This window comes from Zootoca vivipara, chromosome 8 (assembly GCF_965207765.1).
Source record: "Zootoca vivipara chromosome 8, rZooViv2.hap1.1, whole genome shotgun sequence".
NCBI lineage: Eukaryota > Metazoa > Chordata > Lepidosauria > Squamata > Lacertidae > Zootoca > Zootoca vivipara.
Window position 1 is genome coordinate 40,459,221 of NC_142591.1, and position 21,696 is coordinate 40,480,916.

At 39.2% G+C, this 21,696-nt stretch overlaps 1 protein-coding gene across 19 annotated transcripts in view; it reads right to left on the reverse strand.

Annotated features, from left to right (window-relative positions):
• The window catches only part of PTPRM (protein tyrosine phosphatase receptor type M), a 416,336-nt gene that overhangs the window by 162,308 nt on the left and 232,332 nt on the right, over window positions 1-21,696 (reverse strand). For all 19 annotated transcript variants that reach the window (XM_035126005.3, XM_088675354.1, XM_035126003.3 and 16 more), the window contains exons 10-11: window positions 20,261-20,462; window positions 18,535-18,637 (exon numbers count right to left, since the gene is read on the reverse strand). In XM_035126005.3, coding sequence (XP_034981896.2) covers window positions 18,535-18,637; window positions 20,261-20,462 — 305 coding nt within the window. The remainder of the gene's footprint in view (window positions 1-18,534; window positions 18,638-20,260; window positions 20,463-21,696) is intronic.

Below are 21,696 nucleotides of genomic sequence, written 5' to 3' on the forward strand. Positions count from 1 at the left end.
CCTTTTCTCATGTACTACTGGCAATCCAGTTGTCTCCCATCTTATATTTGTGGAGCTGATTCTTCCTGGCCAAGGGCAGAACCGTATATTTGTCCCTATTTAAATTCATTTTGTTAGTTTGGACCCAAATTAACAAAGGTTAGTTAAGGCCATATTGAATCCCGATTCTCTCTTCCGCAGCATTTGCTACCCCTCCCAGTTTGACGTCATCTGCAAATTTGATGAGCACTCCTCAATTTAAGCAGTTTATAAAGATGTTAAACAACATAACTTGTTTGTTAGAAGTTAGGGTTATATGTTATGCTGTATAGGTATATGTTATGTATATGTTATATGTATATGTTATGCTGTTAGGTTTTATCAGCATCGTGACAACGTAAGGGTTCACCAGAGTAAATGGGAGTATAGAATTGTCCTGTTAATCTCTGCCTATTACTTTTAAACATTTAGCCCAGAGTAAAATACCCTTGCTCTGATATAGTTGCTATTTATCTCCATTGCAAAATATAGGCAACTGTACTTACCTCCAACAAATTACTTGCTACTAACTGCTTTTGGATAAAATCCACAGTTGCTGATCTAGCAACCAAGAGAATAAAATAAAATGCACAATTCTTACTACAACAAGCTCTAATAATAAGTCCAGTTATTTTATTAACCTAACTGAAAGCTGATCTTAATCACACAAGTAGAATCCATTTGTAATGCATCTTTCAAATTATTGAAATGCAATTGGCTTTCAGGGTGTTTTATCCTGATCAGCTCATATTAGTTATTCTACACACAATACCCCATATACACCTTATTCTAAATGCTTGAATTCTTCCTTTGACACATTAAAGAAAGAACCTAGTTGACTAGAGCAATTTCAAACCCCAAATATCTTTTCATCTTTACTCTAAAAGACAAATTAGATTTGTGAGCAAGCAGACCTCAAACCTATTTTCTCTTTAATAATTTAAGCATCAAAAGGTCACAAAGCTCTTTTCTGTTCCCCTTTATCAAAGTCCAAGTGGTAATGAAAAATGGCTAAATCCTGTCTACTGCCCCATTTCCACACAGGACTCTATTCTTGATGTAAATTAACACGTTGTAAGTACCTGGGTCAACTATAACCTGACAGCATTTTATGAGTTATATGTTTTAAATGTGTATAAATGAGATCATCTTGCTAATGACATTTATAAGATCCTTTGAATTACAGTCATAATCTAAAACCCTTCTGTAAATCTCACTGCTGGAAATGCTTCCTGGTAATATATAATAATATAGCACCAGCCAGAAAGAAATCTTTAGGTTTAAGCTTGATAAAACCTGATAAAATAACTGATCCAGATCTCAATATTCCTGCAGTGTGTTAACCGTATCTTCCAATTGTCTAAAGTTACATTGTGCCTATGAGCCTAACCTTTGCATTTTAACTAAAATGTGAAACAAAGCCCACACTAATCTAGAATGTGCCCAAATAACAGATCAACAAAACAAATTCTTTTGCAAAATCACATTTGGTTTACAACAAACACAGATCATGTCTCATGCAACATAAATAACGAAGTCTCGTTTGCATTTGTGCTGTCCTTAGGTCTCATTGCGTTCCTTTGCTTTTTAAAATCTTCCTTCTAGTTCACAAATCTAATGAAATAGGCTTTTATTTATAAAACTCTTGCCACAATAGACTGATCAGACATTTAAGGTACTATAGGATTCTTGGGCACAATCTAGTGGGGGCATTCTCCTGCAAGTCCAGGTGACCTGAATGGGAACACTGCAACGCAAAGTCTTGCACTGCTATGACTTCAGTAAGGCTTGAGAAGGACAATTTCCTGATGGATTGTGCTGTTTGTCTTTTTCGTGTCAACTTTTTTCTAGTTAAGTCCGGTAATGCAGCTGCTCATCCCAGCAGTCTCTTGATTCCCCCCCTCGACTAAGTATGGCAACCTTAAAAGGCAGAGAAAGGCTGCCTATGGCAAGTTTCTCTCTGTCTTCCCTTGTGAGACTTCTGCTTATTGAAGCCTGGCCTTGTTAATCCATTTTATCAACTCACTTGGACTAGAAGCAGCAATTTGTCAGTTTGGAAAAGATGTGGCAGAGTGTGTGCTTTTCTCCACCCGTCTGCCTGTTCTATCCACTTTTCTCCCGCTCCAATTTTCTCGGGGAGTCATTATGTGGGACCAGGAGCAGGCATAGCATCACAGCAGAACCACCTTCCAGGCAGTAATGGACAGTAATGGTGTGAATGCCTGTTGCAGCCAACAACACTGACAGGTAATAGGGTTGGGGGAGAGAAAACACCCCAATGCAAGATTCCAAGCACTCCTTTCCAATACATGTGGGGTTGGGAGTGGGAATTGGAACAGGACAAGCTGAAAATTCCCCACAAACTCCAAATAATACCTCTTTTTACTAGAGAGGGAAGTGTGTGATTCTGTGCTCCTTTTGAATGCTCTGCAAATTGTGGCTCGATCTTGCTGAATACCAGGCAGGGAGATATGGCACCATGACTCAGTCTAAAGACCATGAGTGGTGGTATGCCATATCATAGCACAACTAACTTCCCCCGATTAAAAAATCAAATCAAATGAAGAGGAAGGCAAACCAAGGATAGGGTGGAGTCAAAGGAGGACAGTGCATAGTCAATAACGTGGCAGAGTAGAACATTTCTGAAGCAGGAAGAGGAGCAGAACAAAAATGTTAAAAACATACATTGAAAGCGTATGTGGTTGTTGCTGAATACACACACTGTCAAAAACCTGTGTGGAGGGGGCCTGAGTTGTTTCAACTGCTGTTGTGACTTGAAGACATTTTGTCTTTGTTCATCCTGAAGCCATTTATAGGAATACTTACAATCCAAAAAATAGGTATTACATTTTAGTTGTAGAGAATTGGGAAGATTCCATAATAATCATTACCCGAGGGCTTCAAAACACAATTTTTTTTTTACTACAAGTTGCCAGCAATAAGTATATCTGCAAACTAGGATTTGCACTCTTCAAAAGCTTATATGCTGCAAGTACTATCCGTTGCAGCTCTTTTTCTTAGCTGCATTGTAATATATTCAGCAGCAACTGGAATTAAGCTGATGCTCTTTGTTCAAACTCTGGGCACTATAAATCTCTGGAACAGGGCAAGATGAGGCGAGGAGGCCAAACTATTTCCCCCTCTAGTTTACTACAGAAAGACCGACTCCACAAATAAAGCTAAGGAGAAATGCCCATGTAGCCTTTCAGGAGGAGGAAATAAAAGATGGCTTAATTTCAGCCTCTAGAGATAAATGCCCAATACAAACTCTCAAGTAGCTAGGATAAGATTTATTTTCAGACTCCTAGTCCAGAGGGAGGGAGAGTGCAAGGATGGCCTCTAGTTTTTACATGCAACCCTTAAGCTTCTTTGTGACTGCCCAACTGTTTCACATGAATATTTTCAAAGATTTAAAAGTCACTATTTACAAAGGGGATTTTCTGCCAAAAATAGATCCAAGCAAAGCCTTTTCTTAGCATTCCTATGCATACAGACAGGAAATCCCTATGGTTCTCCTATAAAGGAGAGTGTATCATCAGTGGAAGGTGGAAGTATCCCCTCCCCACACACACATTGCTAGAAGGGCGTTTACAATGCGAGTGAGACCAATTATTCACTTCTTCAGGGAGGGAAAATGCTAGTTTATTTATATGATATCTTGATTGCAGAAGAGCCTAGGGAGCTTCAAAAGCTGCATATATTCGCCACTGCACATCTCTTCTGAATGCTAGGTTTTAGCAAAACACAAGAAAAAATGAATTTCAGTGGCACAATCCAGTACCTACATTATACAGTAATGTCAAATAATGTGGCAAGAATTCATTTGCCCAAAGCCTAGGAAAATATTACAGTTCTGCCTTTCAAAGCATGCTGCAGCACCCTTCTGAACATATTATGGGCCGAAGGAGTGGGGAATGTCCTAGCATAGAAACCCTCGGCTTCCCTTAACTAGTCAAAATCTGCCAAGACATGCTGCAATAGACCTGACAGTTGCGATTTGTGTCATGCTACTCAGGATTGCTGTGGAAATTATAAATATTAGTACTTTAAAACGTTTTGTCTATTTAAAGGGAAACAGAAACGATAACATTTTCATTTCTGTATCTATCACTTATTCAGTGTAGGGTGAAGAAAAGGAATTAGTTCCTCTTCTCTGTCTTTTGAACCTGTCAGTTATGTCTGAAGTGAATTACAATGGGTGGATTATTAAGGAAATCAATTGTTACTAAATTTAGGCCAGTGGGTGAGATCCAATATATTGCAAGTGGGCATCTGCTCATACACTGGTGCTTCTCTTATCTCTCCTTTCTCCTGCAGCCCTCTAGGTATGTTCACATCCCAAATCTGCTTTGGAAGATTCGGGAGCATATAGGCAGGGCTGGGGGCGGGGGAGAGAAGAGAAACACCATGTCTGTTAAACAAGCAGATTTCCAATGCACAAGCAAGCAGACACCACTGGATGTTGCCCAATGAAATCAGTACTTTCCACCTGCATCAATATTCTTTAAAATTTGTATTCTAGATTATTTTACATCATGAAAACTAGACTATAGAAGAACAGAACCAACTAGCATTTTAGTGAAACAAATGCATTAAGTTCACGCCTGAATGTACGTGAAGCAGTAATTGTTTGCATTAAAATTTGTCATACTAGATAGGTGTTCACGGTTCATGTCACTTTGAAAAGCTTGGATACTCTATTACAGAAAAGTCACCTGACCTAACCAGACTTTGTTCATAAAAAGCAATAATGAAAAAACAGCATTATTTTTTGTAAGGTGCCACATATGCTAGATTTCATAGCATATTCAGTGATGAATATTCAGTTTCTCTAACATTAATTTCTCTTGCTCTGGCTGTGATCTAGATAAGATCGGTCATAAATTGCTTTGGAATATTAGCTGGGTACCATAAATGTGTTTTGTGTTCTCTCAACCATAAGTCATTACAAAAAGTGGCTTGGCAGCAAGTCACTAGTGCCTAAAAAAAAAAAAAGCCTTAATGTGGCACAATACCTTGCTGCTAGCCTATTTAGTGATAAAATCTGATATAATAAAATATTAATTACAGCTGAAAGGTTGGGTGAAAAATATGAACTCAATTACAGCCCCATATTGCGCACAAAGGGCAGTGTGAAAAAAATCTGTTCATTATGGACGTAACAACTGGAACATTAGAATGATTCTGAAAGTTTCCTAAAAGGCCACCTGCTATTAATCTTTACATCAACCACGGAATTCAAAGTTCTTTTAACAAAAATAAATATATTCAGCATGGATAAAAATCAATAAATTAAAAACACAGGGATTTAATTTTCTCTTGAATAATAACTATGTTAATACTAAACAACATGGAAGTGAGCTCCCGTTGCTCGATCCCTGCTCCTGCCAACCTAGCTGTTCGATAGGTCAAACTGATATGTGTCTGTTAGAAACTTGAAGAGTCAACACTTACTTCTGCTACTGAATGGCAGGACTCTTATCGCCAACTTGCAATCTATGCTCTCTCAACTCCTCATAGGGTTAGCACATGCTTTCACAGCCTGGCTAAGAACACAAGTCACCCTTCAAATTGAAGAAAGGCCTTAACACGGTTGTTGCCTTCCCCAGCAACCCCTTGATAATTTACTCCAGAGGTTTAGGGTGGAATAGCATGTGAAATGCACAGCGATTTGGAGGGGAAGTCACAGAAATACACAGGAGCCTCTGCTAAATCAAAAGCACTTGTGTACATAGAACTGCTGTGAATGACATTAAATAAAAAATGGTCAAAAAAAATCTCTGCAGATCAGCACACACCAAATTAATAAACCAAAAAGCTAAGATTATTAACTGATTTTTGATCAGAACAAGCACACAGTACAGAAGCGTAGTCAACTGAATAAGCATAACATAAAAATATTGGTTCTAACGTTGAATTATGAAGCTTAAGAGGATCCAGAGCAAAAGGCAATAGCTGAGCCCCAAGTGACAAGGTTATCTCTGCTTTCCTAGCAGAAGATGTAGCGTGGAATCAAGGGGATCCTATCTTTTTAATCAAAACTGCAGATCCTGGTCACAAAACTTGGTTGTATATGGTTTAGTACTTTCTGAGAAATTCAGTTAACTTGCTTTAGGATGTCGAGTATCGGTGAAACAAGCCAAGTAATCATAGTTATATGTACTTTTGCCCCTTAGCCAAGTAAATAGGCAGGGTGTCTTGCTGAAACAAAGGTCAGATACAAGCTTACAAATTACATAGGATTTCTACAATGTATGGTTGCTTCACCCTATATCTTCATTTTAAAGGTGCTCATGCATCTCCTGTAAGACACAGAAGTGCAGGTTCCTAACTTGAATGTTACACAGCAAGCAGGCACAGCTATTACAGTGGTTATTTGAAAAGGTCACATGTTCAATTTCACACACTGAATACAGATGTGTAGCTGTTTCCCAGCGTTTGAAAAGTCTGTCTGATATGAACTTCGATGGAATTACTGTGGCTTACGAGCTATTTTGCTCTGAACAAACCACTGATTTCAAACAAAACAGTTGTCTCATACACTCTCTGTTAAAGTTAAAGAGTTATTATCTTGTCCATGGTTGCAATCTGCAATGTGTAACTATGTTGAAAAAGATGGGTGTTTGTTTTTTTTAAAAAAAGTTTCAGGAAATTTGAATTCTTGAAGCTTAAGAGTACTTTCAAATAATGATGCAGGTTTCAGTGAAAAGTTATAACACACCAGCAAATTATTTGGAACATATAAATAAAACAAATTTTACACAAATTTACATTTCTGACACTTGGAACAATGCAACGATAATTTCAAAGATCTTAAATCTACTTTATGTCTTGGGTTAATTCTCCCTTTTAAAAGAACACAGAAAATTGCTTGAGGTATAAATAGAAACAGAACAAAGAACTATGCTTATTGTTGAAATCTGAAATGTTCTGCTTGCCAAGACCGTTTGTTTGTGGGGTGACCCTGAATTCTGGAGAAACAACACTCTTCTAACAAAAAGAATAGGAAGAAATAACCCAACAATATAGCGGAGGCGCTGAGACAGAATAATTTTCAGAAGTGACATAAAAATTTGCATTTCTGCATCTGTATGTCCTTCCCAAAGGCATTCAATGTGTTTTGAGGGGAGGAATTCAGACCTTGAAATGGCAAGCTGGCATACTGCTTGTCAAGTACATCCACTGGCAGGGATGACTCTCTGAAATGGTAGTGTAGGTGTATGGGCAGAGCAACTCTTTTAACCAAATTCCCTAACCCATTCCCCCCCCCGCAAAGACCACTTGGATATCGCTGGGGGTCTTGGTGGACCATTGAATGATTTTTCTGCCTGTTGCAGATGATTTTTAATTGTACCTTTTCACTTCTTTTATTTCTTAAATTGTATTTTATTGTGTTACAATCTAAATTCCATAGTCACGGACACTCTGTGGACCACCTGAATGAAGCTAGTGGACCACTGGTGGATCAGACTTTGGGGATACCTGTCCTAATTTATTATTTCAGGTATTTAAGTTTCTGGGGGCAATGAGCGGTATCCAACCAAGCTGACCAGTTTGCACAATGACTTCCCTCTCCCCTCACTGGTGAATGGGAGAGAAAAGGGTAACATTCTGTTGTACAAATGAGACAACTTTGTTGGATACAACGTAATATTTCTAGCATGATATCTGTCTAGACCACCCTTCCCCAGTCTGGTGCCATTCAATTACTTTGGTCTACAACTCCCATTTTCCTTGAATAGGGTGAATCTATCGATTTTGGTTTCCCTCGGTTTCTCATCTTTCCAATCTTAAGTTAAGATCTCTACATTTCCACATCAGTTTGTGGTTCATTTTTGTTCTTAAAAAGTTCTCACCAAAAAAGTCTGCATTTTAGTGCAATTTTCTCCTAATATATACATTTCTGTATCCAGTATAGCAAAACAGTTCTATTATAAAGCGTGTTTGTATGTGTGTTCCTTTCACAAATATATGCATATTTATGCACACTTTACTGTAACATGCAATTTTGTACACATTTCTTGTCTGAAGTTTGCTTATTGAATTGGAAGGTATGAATTTGTAGGCTTTAAATGTGAACTTAATCAAATTTATTCTTCATCCCTATCCCTGACTGTTAGCCATGTTGGTTGGAAGTGATGTGAGTTTTAGTCCAAAACAGCTAGCTGTTCCAGAAATTGCAGAACTGGAAAGTTTCTTTATAGCAAGGCAGCTACTCCCCAGCAACAAAACCCAGAAGTGGAGTCCTAATTGTAAAACCTTTTCTGGGATGAACTGTGGACTATACCAAAACTTAAGAGGATGCAATCCAACAGAAACAGCTGATATCTCATCTCTGGCTGAAGTAACAGACAATATTGTATGAAGATGCTTGGTTAGCCATGAGACTCTACACTTCCTTCTGTTTCTAAGATCTTTGCTTTACAGATGTTTTCTGCTACAGATTTGCCACTTACAGCACAGGAAATGACTGAAATATTTCCTCATACATCATCTAGTTGAGAAGATTAGCTTTTGCTTAGCAATATTTTACAATTACAAACCTCATTGGAAATATCAGTGATTTCTTTTCCAGATGAAATGAAGGGCATTACGGAGAGGATGGTTTTAATGGCAAATATTCCAGAGGATTACTTGTTATAGGCTGCTGCTATAAAAAAAGAGTCTTGAGGCAGCCTTAAGAAACTCGTGCAAGCAGAAACTCATTAAATTAGTTAGTCTTTAAAATGCCATAAGACACCATGTCTTTTTTTCATGGTAAATGTCATTAAATTGAAGACTTTCCCAGTGTTCTATGTGGGGAAACACTGTTCCTTCCTTTTTTCAGTGATTCAATGGCATGTATAGGGAACCTAAGAAAATCTAATCTTGAGGACAAAAGGTTGTATCCAATGTGTCCCTCCATTAAGGCTTTTTGATGTAGCAGTGGCTTCACTCAGTGGAACACGGATCAAGGTGACTTTCAGCAATTCTCCCTCACCTTGTTCTGAAGGGTCTACCAACCCATGTAGCACAGTGGTACAGAGTATGCAGAAGGTTCCAGATTTAATCCCTGGCCTCTGCAGGCAGAATTGGGAAAGACTCCCTGTCTAAAGCCATGGAGAGCTGCTGCTGGTCAGTGTAAGCACTACTGAGCTAGATGGACCCAAAGACATAATTCTGTGTAAGGCAAATTATTATAATTCAAAATTACCTCAGTCCCTCTTCCACAGGATCAAAGAGCTTTCTGCCAGTGCTGGGACACTAACTGAATACAATACATTGGAACACAGGAAGCTTCCACATGCTGAATCATACCACTGCTCCATCCACTTGTCTAACTCAGAATGGATAATCAGTCTTTCTAAGCACCCGCTCATGCCAGAGATTGAACCTAGGACTTTCTGATGCTTTGTACCACTGATATAAGATTCATCTCAACTTTTATGGGTATATTCATTTCATGGATATCAGTGTTATACAATGTACAGCTGTACCCTGAAACACAATTCCTTCATGTTTCCTGCGCAAGAGTAGTGAAGCTTGATATCAGTGAAACTTCCAAGGTTTAGATCCTCAAAATCTACCTACAGAATCACCAGTACAATCATTGCAGATACTCATTTACTGAATTAATTTATATTCAGATAAGCAGAACACTTCGTGAACCTCTAACCTTCTTCATGCAAGTAATCAAAGGGTTGGGGGTGCAGGTGGGGAAGGAATCATACCTAGGCCATGCATTTTTATGTGCAGGAGTAAAAGGCATATGCATTTGTGGTGATAAATCTTATTAAGATTCTAAGCAAATCATGAAAAGTGAAAAGGATATTTGCCAGCTTTTTGTTCTTTAATCCAGCATGTCCATAGCACCAATGGATAAGGATAAATGTGCTACAAATGAACAAAAGATGATGGCACCCACTGGCTGGGGGGGATTATCATATTTTTATCCAATTGCCAATCCTTTTGAAGCCAAGCATCATTAGGGAAGGAAGATTGGGCTTACCCTAAGGTTTGCTGACTTACAAAAATGAAGAAATAAATGCCGCTGAGAAAAAGTTCCTGCTCAAACAAGTGGGAGTCTTCGTCTAAGCTTAAGTGCTTCATGGTCAATGTTTTCCTCTGCAGTTGCCTGCATGAAAATTGCCCCCCTGGGAGGCAACGTGGGTCCAGGAGGAAAGCTTCTGTTTGAACAAATTATGTGTGTTACCGCCTCATGAGTTGGCTTTTTTGTTGAGGTGAGGAAAGGAGACCAGGAGCTGCATCCAGCCATTGGTCAACAGCTCCCCATTCCTGGTCTAAAGTCTGTTTGGGGAAGTTTTCCCCCTAGCACCAGTTCAGATACAGTGGTACCTCGGGTTAGAAACGCTTCGGGTTACAAACACTTCGGGTTACAAACTCTGCTAACTCGGAAATAGTACCTCAGGTTAAGAACTTTACCTCAGGATGAGAAAAGAGATTGTGCGCTAGTGGCACGGTGGCAGCAGAAGGCCCCATTAGCTAAAGTGGTACCTCAGGTTAAGAACGATTTCAGGTTAAGAACGGACCTCCAGAATTAATTAAGTACGTAACCAGAGGTACCGCTGTATTCTAATTACCACTTATTTTAATAAGTCTCTTGCTATAGGATTTGAGAGCAAGCTACCAAAAACTTTTCATGTTGTTTTCCAAGAATAGTGTGCAAAAATTTGCACAGGAAGTCATGCAATTTCCCCAACAAATCATTGTGACACACATATCATACTTAATCTGCATCCCCCCCTAAAAAAAGTTAATTCCAGTCACTTTGAAATTCAAGGGCAAGTTCTCTTACATAACAAAAATGAATTACAACATTTTACAATGGAAGCAATTACTGCACTGTTCCTTCAATGTAACTGGAATTGACTGTTTGGCCATAAATAAGAATTCTTGTTTGCCATAAAAGCGTGAAAATTATGGGCATCAATAAAGCTCCATCACTTCTATATCACATACTTGCTGAACCATGTTTTGGGTTATTGTATACGTTGTAAAGCTATAATTCAGAAACAGTTTGCTGACAATAATAGCAGATGACCCTGTAGTTTACCTTGCAAGGCGATAACTTGACAGAACCCTAAATAATGTCTGTCAAAAATAATGACAAACATGCAAATGTAAAAAACAACAACAATTTTTTTGCCAGAACTCCAGTCTAGTGGTGCTAATTTTTTTTTAAAAAAATTAAAATTATTTCCAAATAAGGTAACAATTATTACCACGCATAGGCATAAACAAGTCATGGATTTAATTCAAAAGTATATGGATAACTTTGGTATTCAAAATTTTGACTGGTGATGCCTGATGCTCTTTTTTTTTTTTAGTGCTATTCTGTGACCATAACTATGAAAGTACAGTGGTACCTCGCTAGACGAATGCCCTGTTAGACGAATTTTTCGCTAGACGAATGGGTTTTGCGATCAGAGGTTGCCTCGCAAGACGAATTCGTTTTGTGAAAAATTCGTCTAGCGAATCGCGGTTTCCCATAGGAATGCACTGGAATTCAATTAATGCGTTCCTATGGGCAATTTTTTAAAAAAAATATATAAATGCATTCCTATGGGATTCGCTAGACGATTTTTTTCGCAAACCGAATTGACTCACAGAGCGAATTAAATTCGTCTTGAGAGGGACCACTGTATTAAGAAAACTCTACACATTTTTTTCTTAAAAAATATATTGCATGTTTACTGCAGTCTCATATAAGAATATTCCAAGTTAATGTTTAAAGATTTAGGCATAGCCAGCTTGCTACCCTCCAGATGTTGTGGACTACAGTTCCCACCATCCTTGACCATTGGTCATGCTGGCTGGGACTGATAAGAATTTTAGTTCAAAACATCTGGAAGGCATCATGTTGGCTACCCCTGCTTTAGAACACACTATCAATGTGTGGGATTCAAAATTGTGCTATTGCAATTGTTCTGTCTGCACAAGCATTTCTGCTGGCTAGATGGAAGCATCACTCTTCTCCTATCTAACATGCTGTTCTGATGGTTCTCCCAACATAGAGCTTATGTGAAGGGCACACGGGGAAAGAGGGAGGGAAGCCCCATTATGCTAGCAAAACTCATGCTAATTCAACCATGTAGTTGAATCCAGCCCAGTGCTTCAACTTTGGAATGAAATGCTGATGAACATCAGAGGCTCACCTTATTATATTATATTATATTATATTATATTATATTATATTATATTATATTATATTATATTATATTATACAAGACTGCGTCACTTCTCACTGTAGTTAGTGGGAATCTCACAGCTAAAGGCTCCTCACTATTAAAAGACTCATTGTATACTGTATAGTAAATATGATGTCAGGAAGAAAGGTCCTATCTTACATGCCTTCCCTCACTTTCTATGTATATGGATTTGGTGATTTGGGCAAGGGGCATTCAATAATATACAGCCTACAGTATTACTACCCAGGAACAGTTTTACCACATGGATAGGCATTGCCTGAAACTGTTTATCAGGGGACGTACCGGTAGTAGATATGTGTTAGAAACTGGAAGTTGCCCACCTCCTTCACTACACAGTGCCTGCTATAACCTAGATCTCACTACTATTATTTACATCTACATGTGACAGTTATCACTCAGTAAGTCCTTCCCCTCACGCCTGAGCAGTGAGCCTGCACAAACTGGCAATTACTCAGTATTGAGCAATAGCAGTGAAGTTGACAGATATGCCTGCACTGTCTAAAAGTGCAATCCTGGCATGGAAAGAGATAGGAACACTAAACTACATCTTTTGTCTCTTAAGGCTATGGAACAGGGTAATTTGATACGGACGTGACATAGTTTCCAAAATAATGCAGATGCCTACAGAACTGCCATATCGATCAGAGGAGGATATCCTGCTGTTTGGTTAAGCTTCATATTAAAGTCTACAGAAGAGTGCCGACTGTACGAGTCCACTGTGCATTAGTTACAGCTGAATAAAGCAGCAGTGGGTGCAGATCATATGAGTCATGTGCACTGCCAATGTAAGGATATCTTACAAAACAACAGGCACACTGTAATGCTCAGTTGCTGTGATGAATCTGGCAAAGGCAGGGAGAAAGGGAGGTAAACTAGAAACAAGGCACATACCCTGGAGCCCAGATTTATGGAACAATACAGGAGGCACTTTCTTAAGGAAAAGAAAAGGTAAGGAGTAAACCCCACACAAATCTGGAGTGGAGTCCCTATGAAGGTCGAAAGGCATCTTGTATGCCTCTTTCTAGCAACTCCTGCAGTACAGCTGGTGCCAAATGCATTGTTCCATTTTCCCTTGGACCACATCAGTGAGGCTGAGATGGGGGGGGGGGTTGTCCTCTGAGCAGCCCAGGATACACACTGCCCAGACTTCTGCCCCCAAAAGGTCACTTCAGTGCTGCGAGTGCAGCAACAAGAGGAGGCACCGCAAGTGCAGAGCACAACCTGGTTCTTGGCTGCTGCAAAAAAATTCAATTATGCTACAGTTTTATGGAATTGTTGATCTGAAGGGCTACCTAAAAACTAGATATCTGACCGAAAGTCAAGTACCACTATCCAACAACAGAGTATGGGTCAAATATTATGGTTCTAGCAGTATACTACTAAAAAACTTTCCTTTCTGGATGGAATAATTATTTCCAAAGAAACCCTTCAACCATTGTTTTAAGATGCATTTGCATTCCGTATGAGTTGGGTAAGTATTGTCAATGACCGTAACAATGAATAGGCAGTAATAATTTATGATAAAATATATACTCCTGAAAAGGAGAACAGAGGGTCTTGATAAGTTTAGATCAGGCATAGGCAACCTTGACTCTCCAGATGTTTTGGAACTACAACTCCCATGATCCCTAGCTAACAGGGCCAGAGGTCAGGGATCATGGGAGTTGTAGTTCCAAAACATCTGGAGAGCCAAGGTCGCCTATGCCTGGTTTAGATGTTTCAAAAAGGGAGGAAAGCCTATATTTTGAAATTATTCTAAAAACAAAAGCCAAACTGTAATTTAGTAATATGTATGAATGTATTATCAAATTAAAGGAGTCTAATTTCATTCACTTTCTAAAACTAATTACCCAAAATTATAGATTTGACAGTCTCATAACTTCATGCTATTTGGCATGTCTGTTAATAAATATTGCAATAATCAATGAAGCTATGCTTCCAAAATCTAATGGACAGTTTGGTTTTCTGGATTTATGTTCACTTTTCATTAACTGATAACAAATGATTCTAGAAGATTTATATGAATTTGACTTCATTTAAACAAGTCATGCTTCCTAGCAATAATTTCTTGAATAAGTTGCAAGTCTAATTGTAATGGACTCATAGCTGCCAAGTTTTCCCTTTTCTCACGAGGAAGCCTATTCAGCATAAGGGAAAATCCCTTAAAAAATGGGATAACTTGGCAGCTATGAATGGACTGGATCCAAACAAGGTTAAAATAGAAAGTCAGATTCTTATTTTATATTTGCCCAAAGTGTAAAGAGGAAAGGTGGCAAAGCTGTAAAGCAAGCAATCCTTGGCAGTAATGTGCTAGAATTTGTGCTTACTCTCTCTCTCCCTTTCTCCCTCTATCCATCAGAAGAATTAAAGATTTTTATGTGACAGAGCTGATGTGTTGATCAATAAAACGACAACAATCATTTACACTGAAAAGTTTAGCGCAGTTCCAAGAATCTGCATTAACCATGCTGGGTGGTTACAGCAGAATCAATAGACAGCCATTGCACTTAGTGAAGTGCATAAATAAAGTACAGCTACATTTTTCTACCCTACGATGAATACAGATTAAGGAAAACATCTACTGGGTACTTCTCTTACTTTGAACAAACACAAATATGGTGGTCTCCTTTCTCTTCATTTCAATGAGACTTGTGCTGAGCATGAAGTTTGTGCCAAACATTTCGCAACAATATATAGTATTAAAAAAAAAGTTTCTACTTTTGATCCCAAGGATAAGAAACCATGTCTTAGAATCATAAAATTGCAGAGCTGGAAGGGACCCTGACAGTCCAAACCCCTGCAATGTAGGAATTTTGACTAAAGCATCCATGACAAATTGCCTCTGCTTAAAAACCTCCAATGAAGGAGAGTCCACAACCTCCTGAGGGAGTCCGTTCCACTGTCAAACAGTTCTTTCTGTGAGAAAGTTCTTAGAATCATAGAATCACAGAGTTGGAAGAGACCACAAGGGCCATCCAGTCCAACCCCCTGCCAAGCAGGAAACACCATCAAAGCATTCTTGACATATGGCTGTCAAGCCTCTGCTTAAAGACCTCCAAAGAAGGAGACTCCACCACACTCCTTGGTAGCAAATTCCACTGCCGAACAGCTCTTACTGTCAGGAAGTTCTTCCTAATGTTTAGGTGGAATCTTCTTTCTTGAAGTTTGAATCCATTGCTTCGTGTCCGGTCTCTGGAGCAGCAGAAAACAATCTTTCTCCCTCCTCCATATGACATCCTTTCATATATTTGAACATGGCTATCATATCACCCCTTAACCTTCTCTTCTCCAGGCTAAACATACCCAGCTCCCTAAGCCGTTCCTCATAACATTCTTCCTAATGTTTAGTCAGGATCTCCTTTCTTGTAACTTGAATCCATTGGTCTTGCCTAAGTGCCAGTCTTACACCTAATTTCCATGCAACTGTGTGTCACAATAAAGCTTGGCAGCTATTTCTTTATAGAAAAAAAATCATTTTGAGGAGAACCTCTGCAGGCCTTCTGATTTAGTTAGCAGCCCTAGGAAGTATTTAACATAGCACTAAGGAGATTGTTCCATCAGCACAAGCTTTTTTGCTTGTCTGATGAAACCACCTCCACTCTCCTCCCCCTAGTCACTTTTCTGGGGTTCTTCCAACCCAGCCATAGGCAAACTCGGCCCTCCAGATGTTTTGGGACTATGACTCCCATCACCCCTGACCACTGGTCCTGTTAGCTAGGGGTGATGGGAGTTGTAGTCCCAAAACATCTGGAGGGCCGAGTTTGCCTATGCCTGTTCCAACTTCTCTGACCAAATTTGGGCAAGGGCAAGTGGGGAGAGGACAAGGGGGAAAGCCCTGTTGTGCAGGAGCAGTTAAATGAATCTGGACCTCTGAAGCTGCATTTTGTCAAATAAATGCAGGACAAACCATATGCAGATAAACACCATGTTTCACAAGTACATGATGAATATGAGGATTAAAATCACATACTTACATAGTACCTAATTGGGAACAAAATGTTTCTCAGAACTAGTTAGTCTCTATGACTCTTCACCTGCAACTGAACCCACAGCTTCTTATTTCCTCTTCAATACCCTGAATGTGGGAAGGAGGTCAGCTGAAGCAAGTTAGCCCACAGCTCCAAACATAAATGGCTAATTAGCAAAGAAGAAACACAATACAGCTGGGTAGTGATTTTGGAGTGATGTTTCCTTCTCCTTACTATGGCAATGTGAACTTTAGCTGTGTGGCATCCTGAATACCATCTGTAATTTTACTTGAAGTCAAAAAGACAAATGAGCATATATAGAGCTTAAAGGTAAAGGGACCCCTGACCATTAGGTCCAGTCGTGACCGACTCTGGGGTTGCGGAGCTCATCTCGCGTTATTGGCCGAGGGAGCTGGCGTACACTTCCAGGTCATGTGGCCAGCATGACAAAGCCGCTTCTGGTGAACCAGAGCAGTACACAGAAACGCCGTTTACCTTCCCGCTTTAGCGGTACCTATTTATCTACTTGCACTTTGATGTGCTTTCGAACTGCTAGGTTGGCAGGAGCCGGGACTGAGCAACGGGAGCTCACCCCATCGTGAGCTTATGCACACATAATTGGCACATGTATTGGCTCTGGCAAATGACTACGATTTTATTTCCTTTTCTGTAAGTATTTACATGGATCTTCTACTTGATAATGAAAAACAAGTTGGAAACTGCTTAATTAGTAGTAGTAATAAATAATAATAATAATCTATATACAGTATATAAAAATGTAGGCATTGCGTGCGCAGAGGTCACAGCCTTTCTCCGTAACCACTGAACTGTAATGTAACAAATTTGGCCACAGCGTTCCATGCCCATCAGTGAGGGATCTGGCATAATTTTTTATGCCAACCAACTGAAAACAGGCCTTTTGCAGCAACAAGGCCCAACATTGCCAAGCGGAGGTAGGGGCCTGCCTGAGGGGGGCTGGGGGGCTGAATGGGGGCAGGGATAGGTAATGGGTCAGAACAGGGTGGGGGCGAATAGGCTGCAGCATAGAAACAACTGAATATGGGCCTTTTGCAGGGCCGTGCCTTTGGGTAGAATAAATGTTATTTCACATACGTGGGTAGGGGAGTCAGGGTTGGGACAGAGCTTGGGACAGGGTTGGGACAGGGGGTTAGGGAGAGGAGGGGGGAAATCACAGGGATAAGCCGGGGGTGGCGGGAAGAGGGGGCATAATAGGTCATGGATCAGGACAGAGTTGGGGTATTCACAGGGATGAGGGAGGGGGATGAGGGGGTAATCACAGGGATAAGCCGGGGGGGTGAGGGGAGGAGTGGGGGAATCACAGGGATACGTCATGGATCGGCACAGGGTAGGGGAAATCACACAAATAACCCACAGCAATGCGTGGCAGGGCCAGCTATGGTAATAATAATAATAATAATAATAATAATAATAATAATAATAATAATAATAAATAATAATAATAATAAAATATTCTGCTCATTACAACCCCCCTTCTGGATTTAAGGCACACTGGGAGTATCTGAGTAGGAGGAGGAGAGGAACACTTGTTGTGCAAATGAAAGTCTGTTCTGCTTGTATATAGACACTGTTGTAGAGAAACTTAATCATTATTTTGACTTTGCAAAATGCTTGATGTATTTATTTTGCTGTAACCCTAACACGAAGCCTATAATACAAGTTGATATTACTATCTCCATATTGAGAGAGGCTGGCTTGCCTAAGACCATAGTGAATCCATTATAAAGGTGAGAAAAAGAATGTACTGATTCATAGCTCAGCCTCTTAGTCACCATGCTACATTAGTTCCCAAGAGAAGTTGCTGTAAATTCTGGATGAGCAAGCTTTTTGTTTTGTTTTGTTTTGTTACAAGTATATATATATTTCCTTTCTGTCTTGATGATGACCGATTTTAGTTTTTAAATCTCCTAACTTGTCTCAGCTGATTACCTGAAATAATGATGATTAACCCCACAGGAGTTCTTATTGAAAACATAGTAGTAGAGGATAAAAATAATGATGTACCCTTGAACTCATAACACTGCAGTAAGCAATTACCTTATAGAAGAAGCCACCCACACAACAGCATTGCAGCTTTGTTCCTTATTTTCAAAGGCTAAGCTTTGAAATCCTCTACACAATTCCTAAACACTCCATATCAAAGGACTTTCTTTCTTGTTCCTTATTTAATTGAATTAGAGATAACACAAATATGGATTTAAACACAGATTGCTGAGTTAGAAAAAAGTCACCAGAAAACACTGTCAATAAATTAATAGATTTAATTTTAATTTTGTAAAGCTTCCCCAATACCATCATACCTGACTGGAGCGCCTCTGCTCTGTGCAGGTTTCAGTGTAACAGTTACAGTACTGTCGGTCTGATTTAAAGGTGTTTCCAGTTCATAAGGTGGCATAGACGGTGCTAGAAAAACAAGAACAGAGGAAGCAGACTTCTTTAATGTGTAGCTTTTCTTTGAGTTTGAAAATCTTGTTTTTTTAAAAAAAACCTTCTCAAGGGCAGATACTATTTTAGAGCAGTCCTTGTGTGCGCAAAATATGATAAAATAATTGCTATGCCTTTAGTTAATAGGGTAGCCCATCAATAATAATTTAAGCTATAAACTGGTACATATTGTACCTTTATTAGGGCATTTTTATGCTGACTGAACACTAAAAGCATGAGTTCATATGTAATATTAGTCTCGTGAACTGCAGCAAGTTTTATATCATGGATTACTGCGTCGGTCTGCTATGCAATAAAATAAACTAAATATGGTATTCAATTATTACCATTGTCTTATTAACAGCCTTTCCCACCAGATTTTTATCATCCTTACTGTATCACCATAACTAGATAATGAATGAAGACATAAGTAACCAAGGTCACCCAGTTAGCTTGTGGCTAAGTTGTAATTTGAACCTGGATCTGACATGCCATAACCAACTAGTACAGGGTCTCCCAAACTTGGGTCTCCAACTGCTCTTGGAATACAACTCCCATCATCCCTAGCTAGCAGGAGGACCAGCAGTCAGCTAGCTGGAGACCCATGTTTGGGAAATCTTGAACTAGTATATCCGCTGCACTAGGCCATCATATAAAAGCAACCACATTTGAATTTACTACAGTGGTACCTCGGGTTACAGACGCTTCAGGTTAAAGACTCCGCTAACCCAGAAATAGTACCTCGGGTTAAGAACTTTGCTTCAGGATGAGAACAGAAATCGTGCAGTGGCGGTGCAGCGGCAGTGGGAGGCCCCATTAGCTAAAGTGGTGCTTCAGGTTAAGAACAGTTTCAGGTTAAGAACGGACCTGCAGAATGAATTAAGTTCTTAACCCGAGGTACCACTGTAATCAGTAGAGCATGAGACTTCTAGATGCTAATGAGTGTTTGGTTTGGCCTGTAAAAAGGTCTAAGAAGAAAGATAAAGAAGACGTGACTATTGTTTGGTAAATCTGAAAGATATGAAAGATGGGAATCTGAACTGACCCATCTCTGACGTGCAGCTACAGGGGTAGAAAGTGAACTATACCAAACAGCATAGCTGTCAACCCTCCCTTTTTTGGGGAAACTCTCTTATTCAAGCGCCATTTCCCGCTGCTATCCTGGATTGTTAGATATACCGTAGACTGTCCCCGGGACAGGTGAGGCTGCTGCTGATCCCTTATTTTCAAATCCGAAAGTTGACAGCTATGCCAAACAGTGGTGCATCCTACTCTCAGGCCAACTTGCAATTGGGTAGAAAAGCAATGGATTACACTGCAGGGTTGCTTTACAAGTGTCCCAAGTTTAACATCCCCAAATAGGTTTGCGGATCGAGGGATATATAAATAGGCTTTTTAACAGAAAAGGTTTAAATGCCATTTTTTAAATAGAGGTTTTTTTAATGAATTTTCAAGAAATTATAAATGCAACATTTAAATTGTTCAGAAAAGACAGGTATTTTACACTGCACCCATACTATATAACTGCTGCAAAATTATATGTAAATTAATGCAATGGTTATCTAGTTCAAATCAGAAATGTTGTTTGGCTTTAAATAATACCTGAGATCTTTGTGGTGAACTGACTTGTAACAGGAAGCCCAAAGCCTTTGGCTGTACTGGCTCTTATAGTGAACGAGTAAGTAGTCCCAGGATACAACCCAAAAAATAAGTAGTGTGTTTCATTCCCATGCTTTAAAACACGTCCACTTTGGTTGGATAAATCTATTTCTGGGTCAAAGGAGCTGACAGCCTTGTAGGTGATCTACAGAAGAAAAACAAAGTTATAAAATATCTTCAGCAGTTGTACAAAGATTGCATTTTTATCCAATAAACCCTTCTGATGTGTGCACTGTCAGACATTTTATGATAAGTTATCTTGCTCCCTTATATGCTTCAAACCCAGAATCCAATGAAGGAACACAGGCTCAGACAAAACTGTTATGAGTTATCACTTTTATAGATACAGGGACTTAGAGGCACCTAGATGACAACTATAAAGGCTATGATTCAGACTTAAGCTAATACCTTTAATTTGTTGGTTTTCATGTTGTAATTCTTTTAGGAGGAAGTGCATTAATGTTGGTCTTGCACAAAAAATACAAATAAACATTGACTTAAAATGACAAGAGTTATAGCCACATTTTTTAGTAGCCTGCCCCGAATTTCTGCTTCTACTGAAAAGTATTCTCTGCTTGTAATAAGGTGAAATTCAAGCAAATTCTCCATAAAGGACACAATGTTGCTATTATAATGATGACAATAATTATTATAACAGAAACAATATGGAAAGAGCTTTACTTGGAACTCTGAAGAGTAGGACAGTTCTAGGATGTTCTTCTAAAACCGTAGAGTACTAATGACCACATTTTCTCCCCATTTGAAGAAATCTCACGTCTTATTCAACATTAAAAAAAAAAGATTACAATGCAATATCTGGATGGTGTTCTTAGTCGTATGTGGCTTGCTTTTGCTCTCTTCTGTGACACTTTTAGGCTGCAATCCAAACCACACTTTACCTATGACTAAGTCCCATTAAACTAATTGGAACTAAGTATCCCAGAGTATTTAGTATTCCAAGTGCTCTGAAGTAAATATCATCCTCACAACACAGCATGGTAGGTCTTTAATACTGCAGTTTTAAAGATCAGAACACATGGCATTGCATCTTGAATCACACAAGCACTACTGAAACCAATTCTGCATAGGTCAATTACAGGTTAAATTAACTTCAACTCAGCACTGACCCGGTGTAAGCTCTTAATTTACAGAAGCTCTTAGTTTTGACCTCTGAGATTATAGAAGGTTACTAGCAAAGTGGAAATTTAATTCAGAATAGAGTACAGGTTTTAAAAGACAATACACAATGTTTTTGGATGCCACACAAATGAGTTTCATGCTTGAAACAATGTGGATTCCAATGGACTGAGCAATAGTGGCACTCATGTATAGGATTTTTAACCCACAGTTGCTGTGTTAGTTAGCCTCCTGAATTGTTG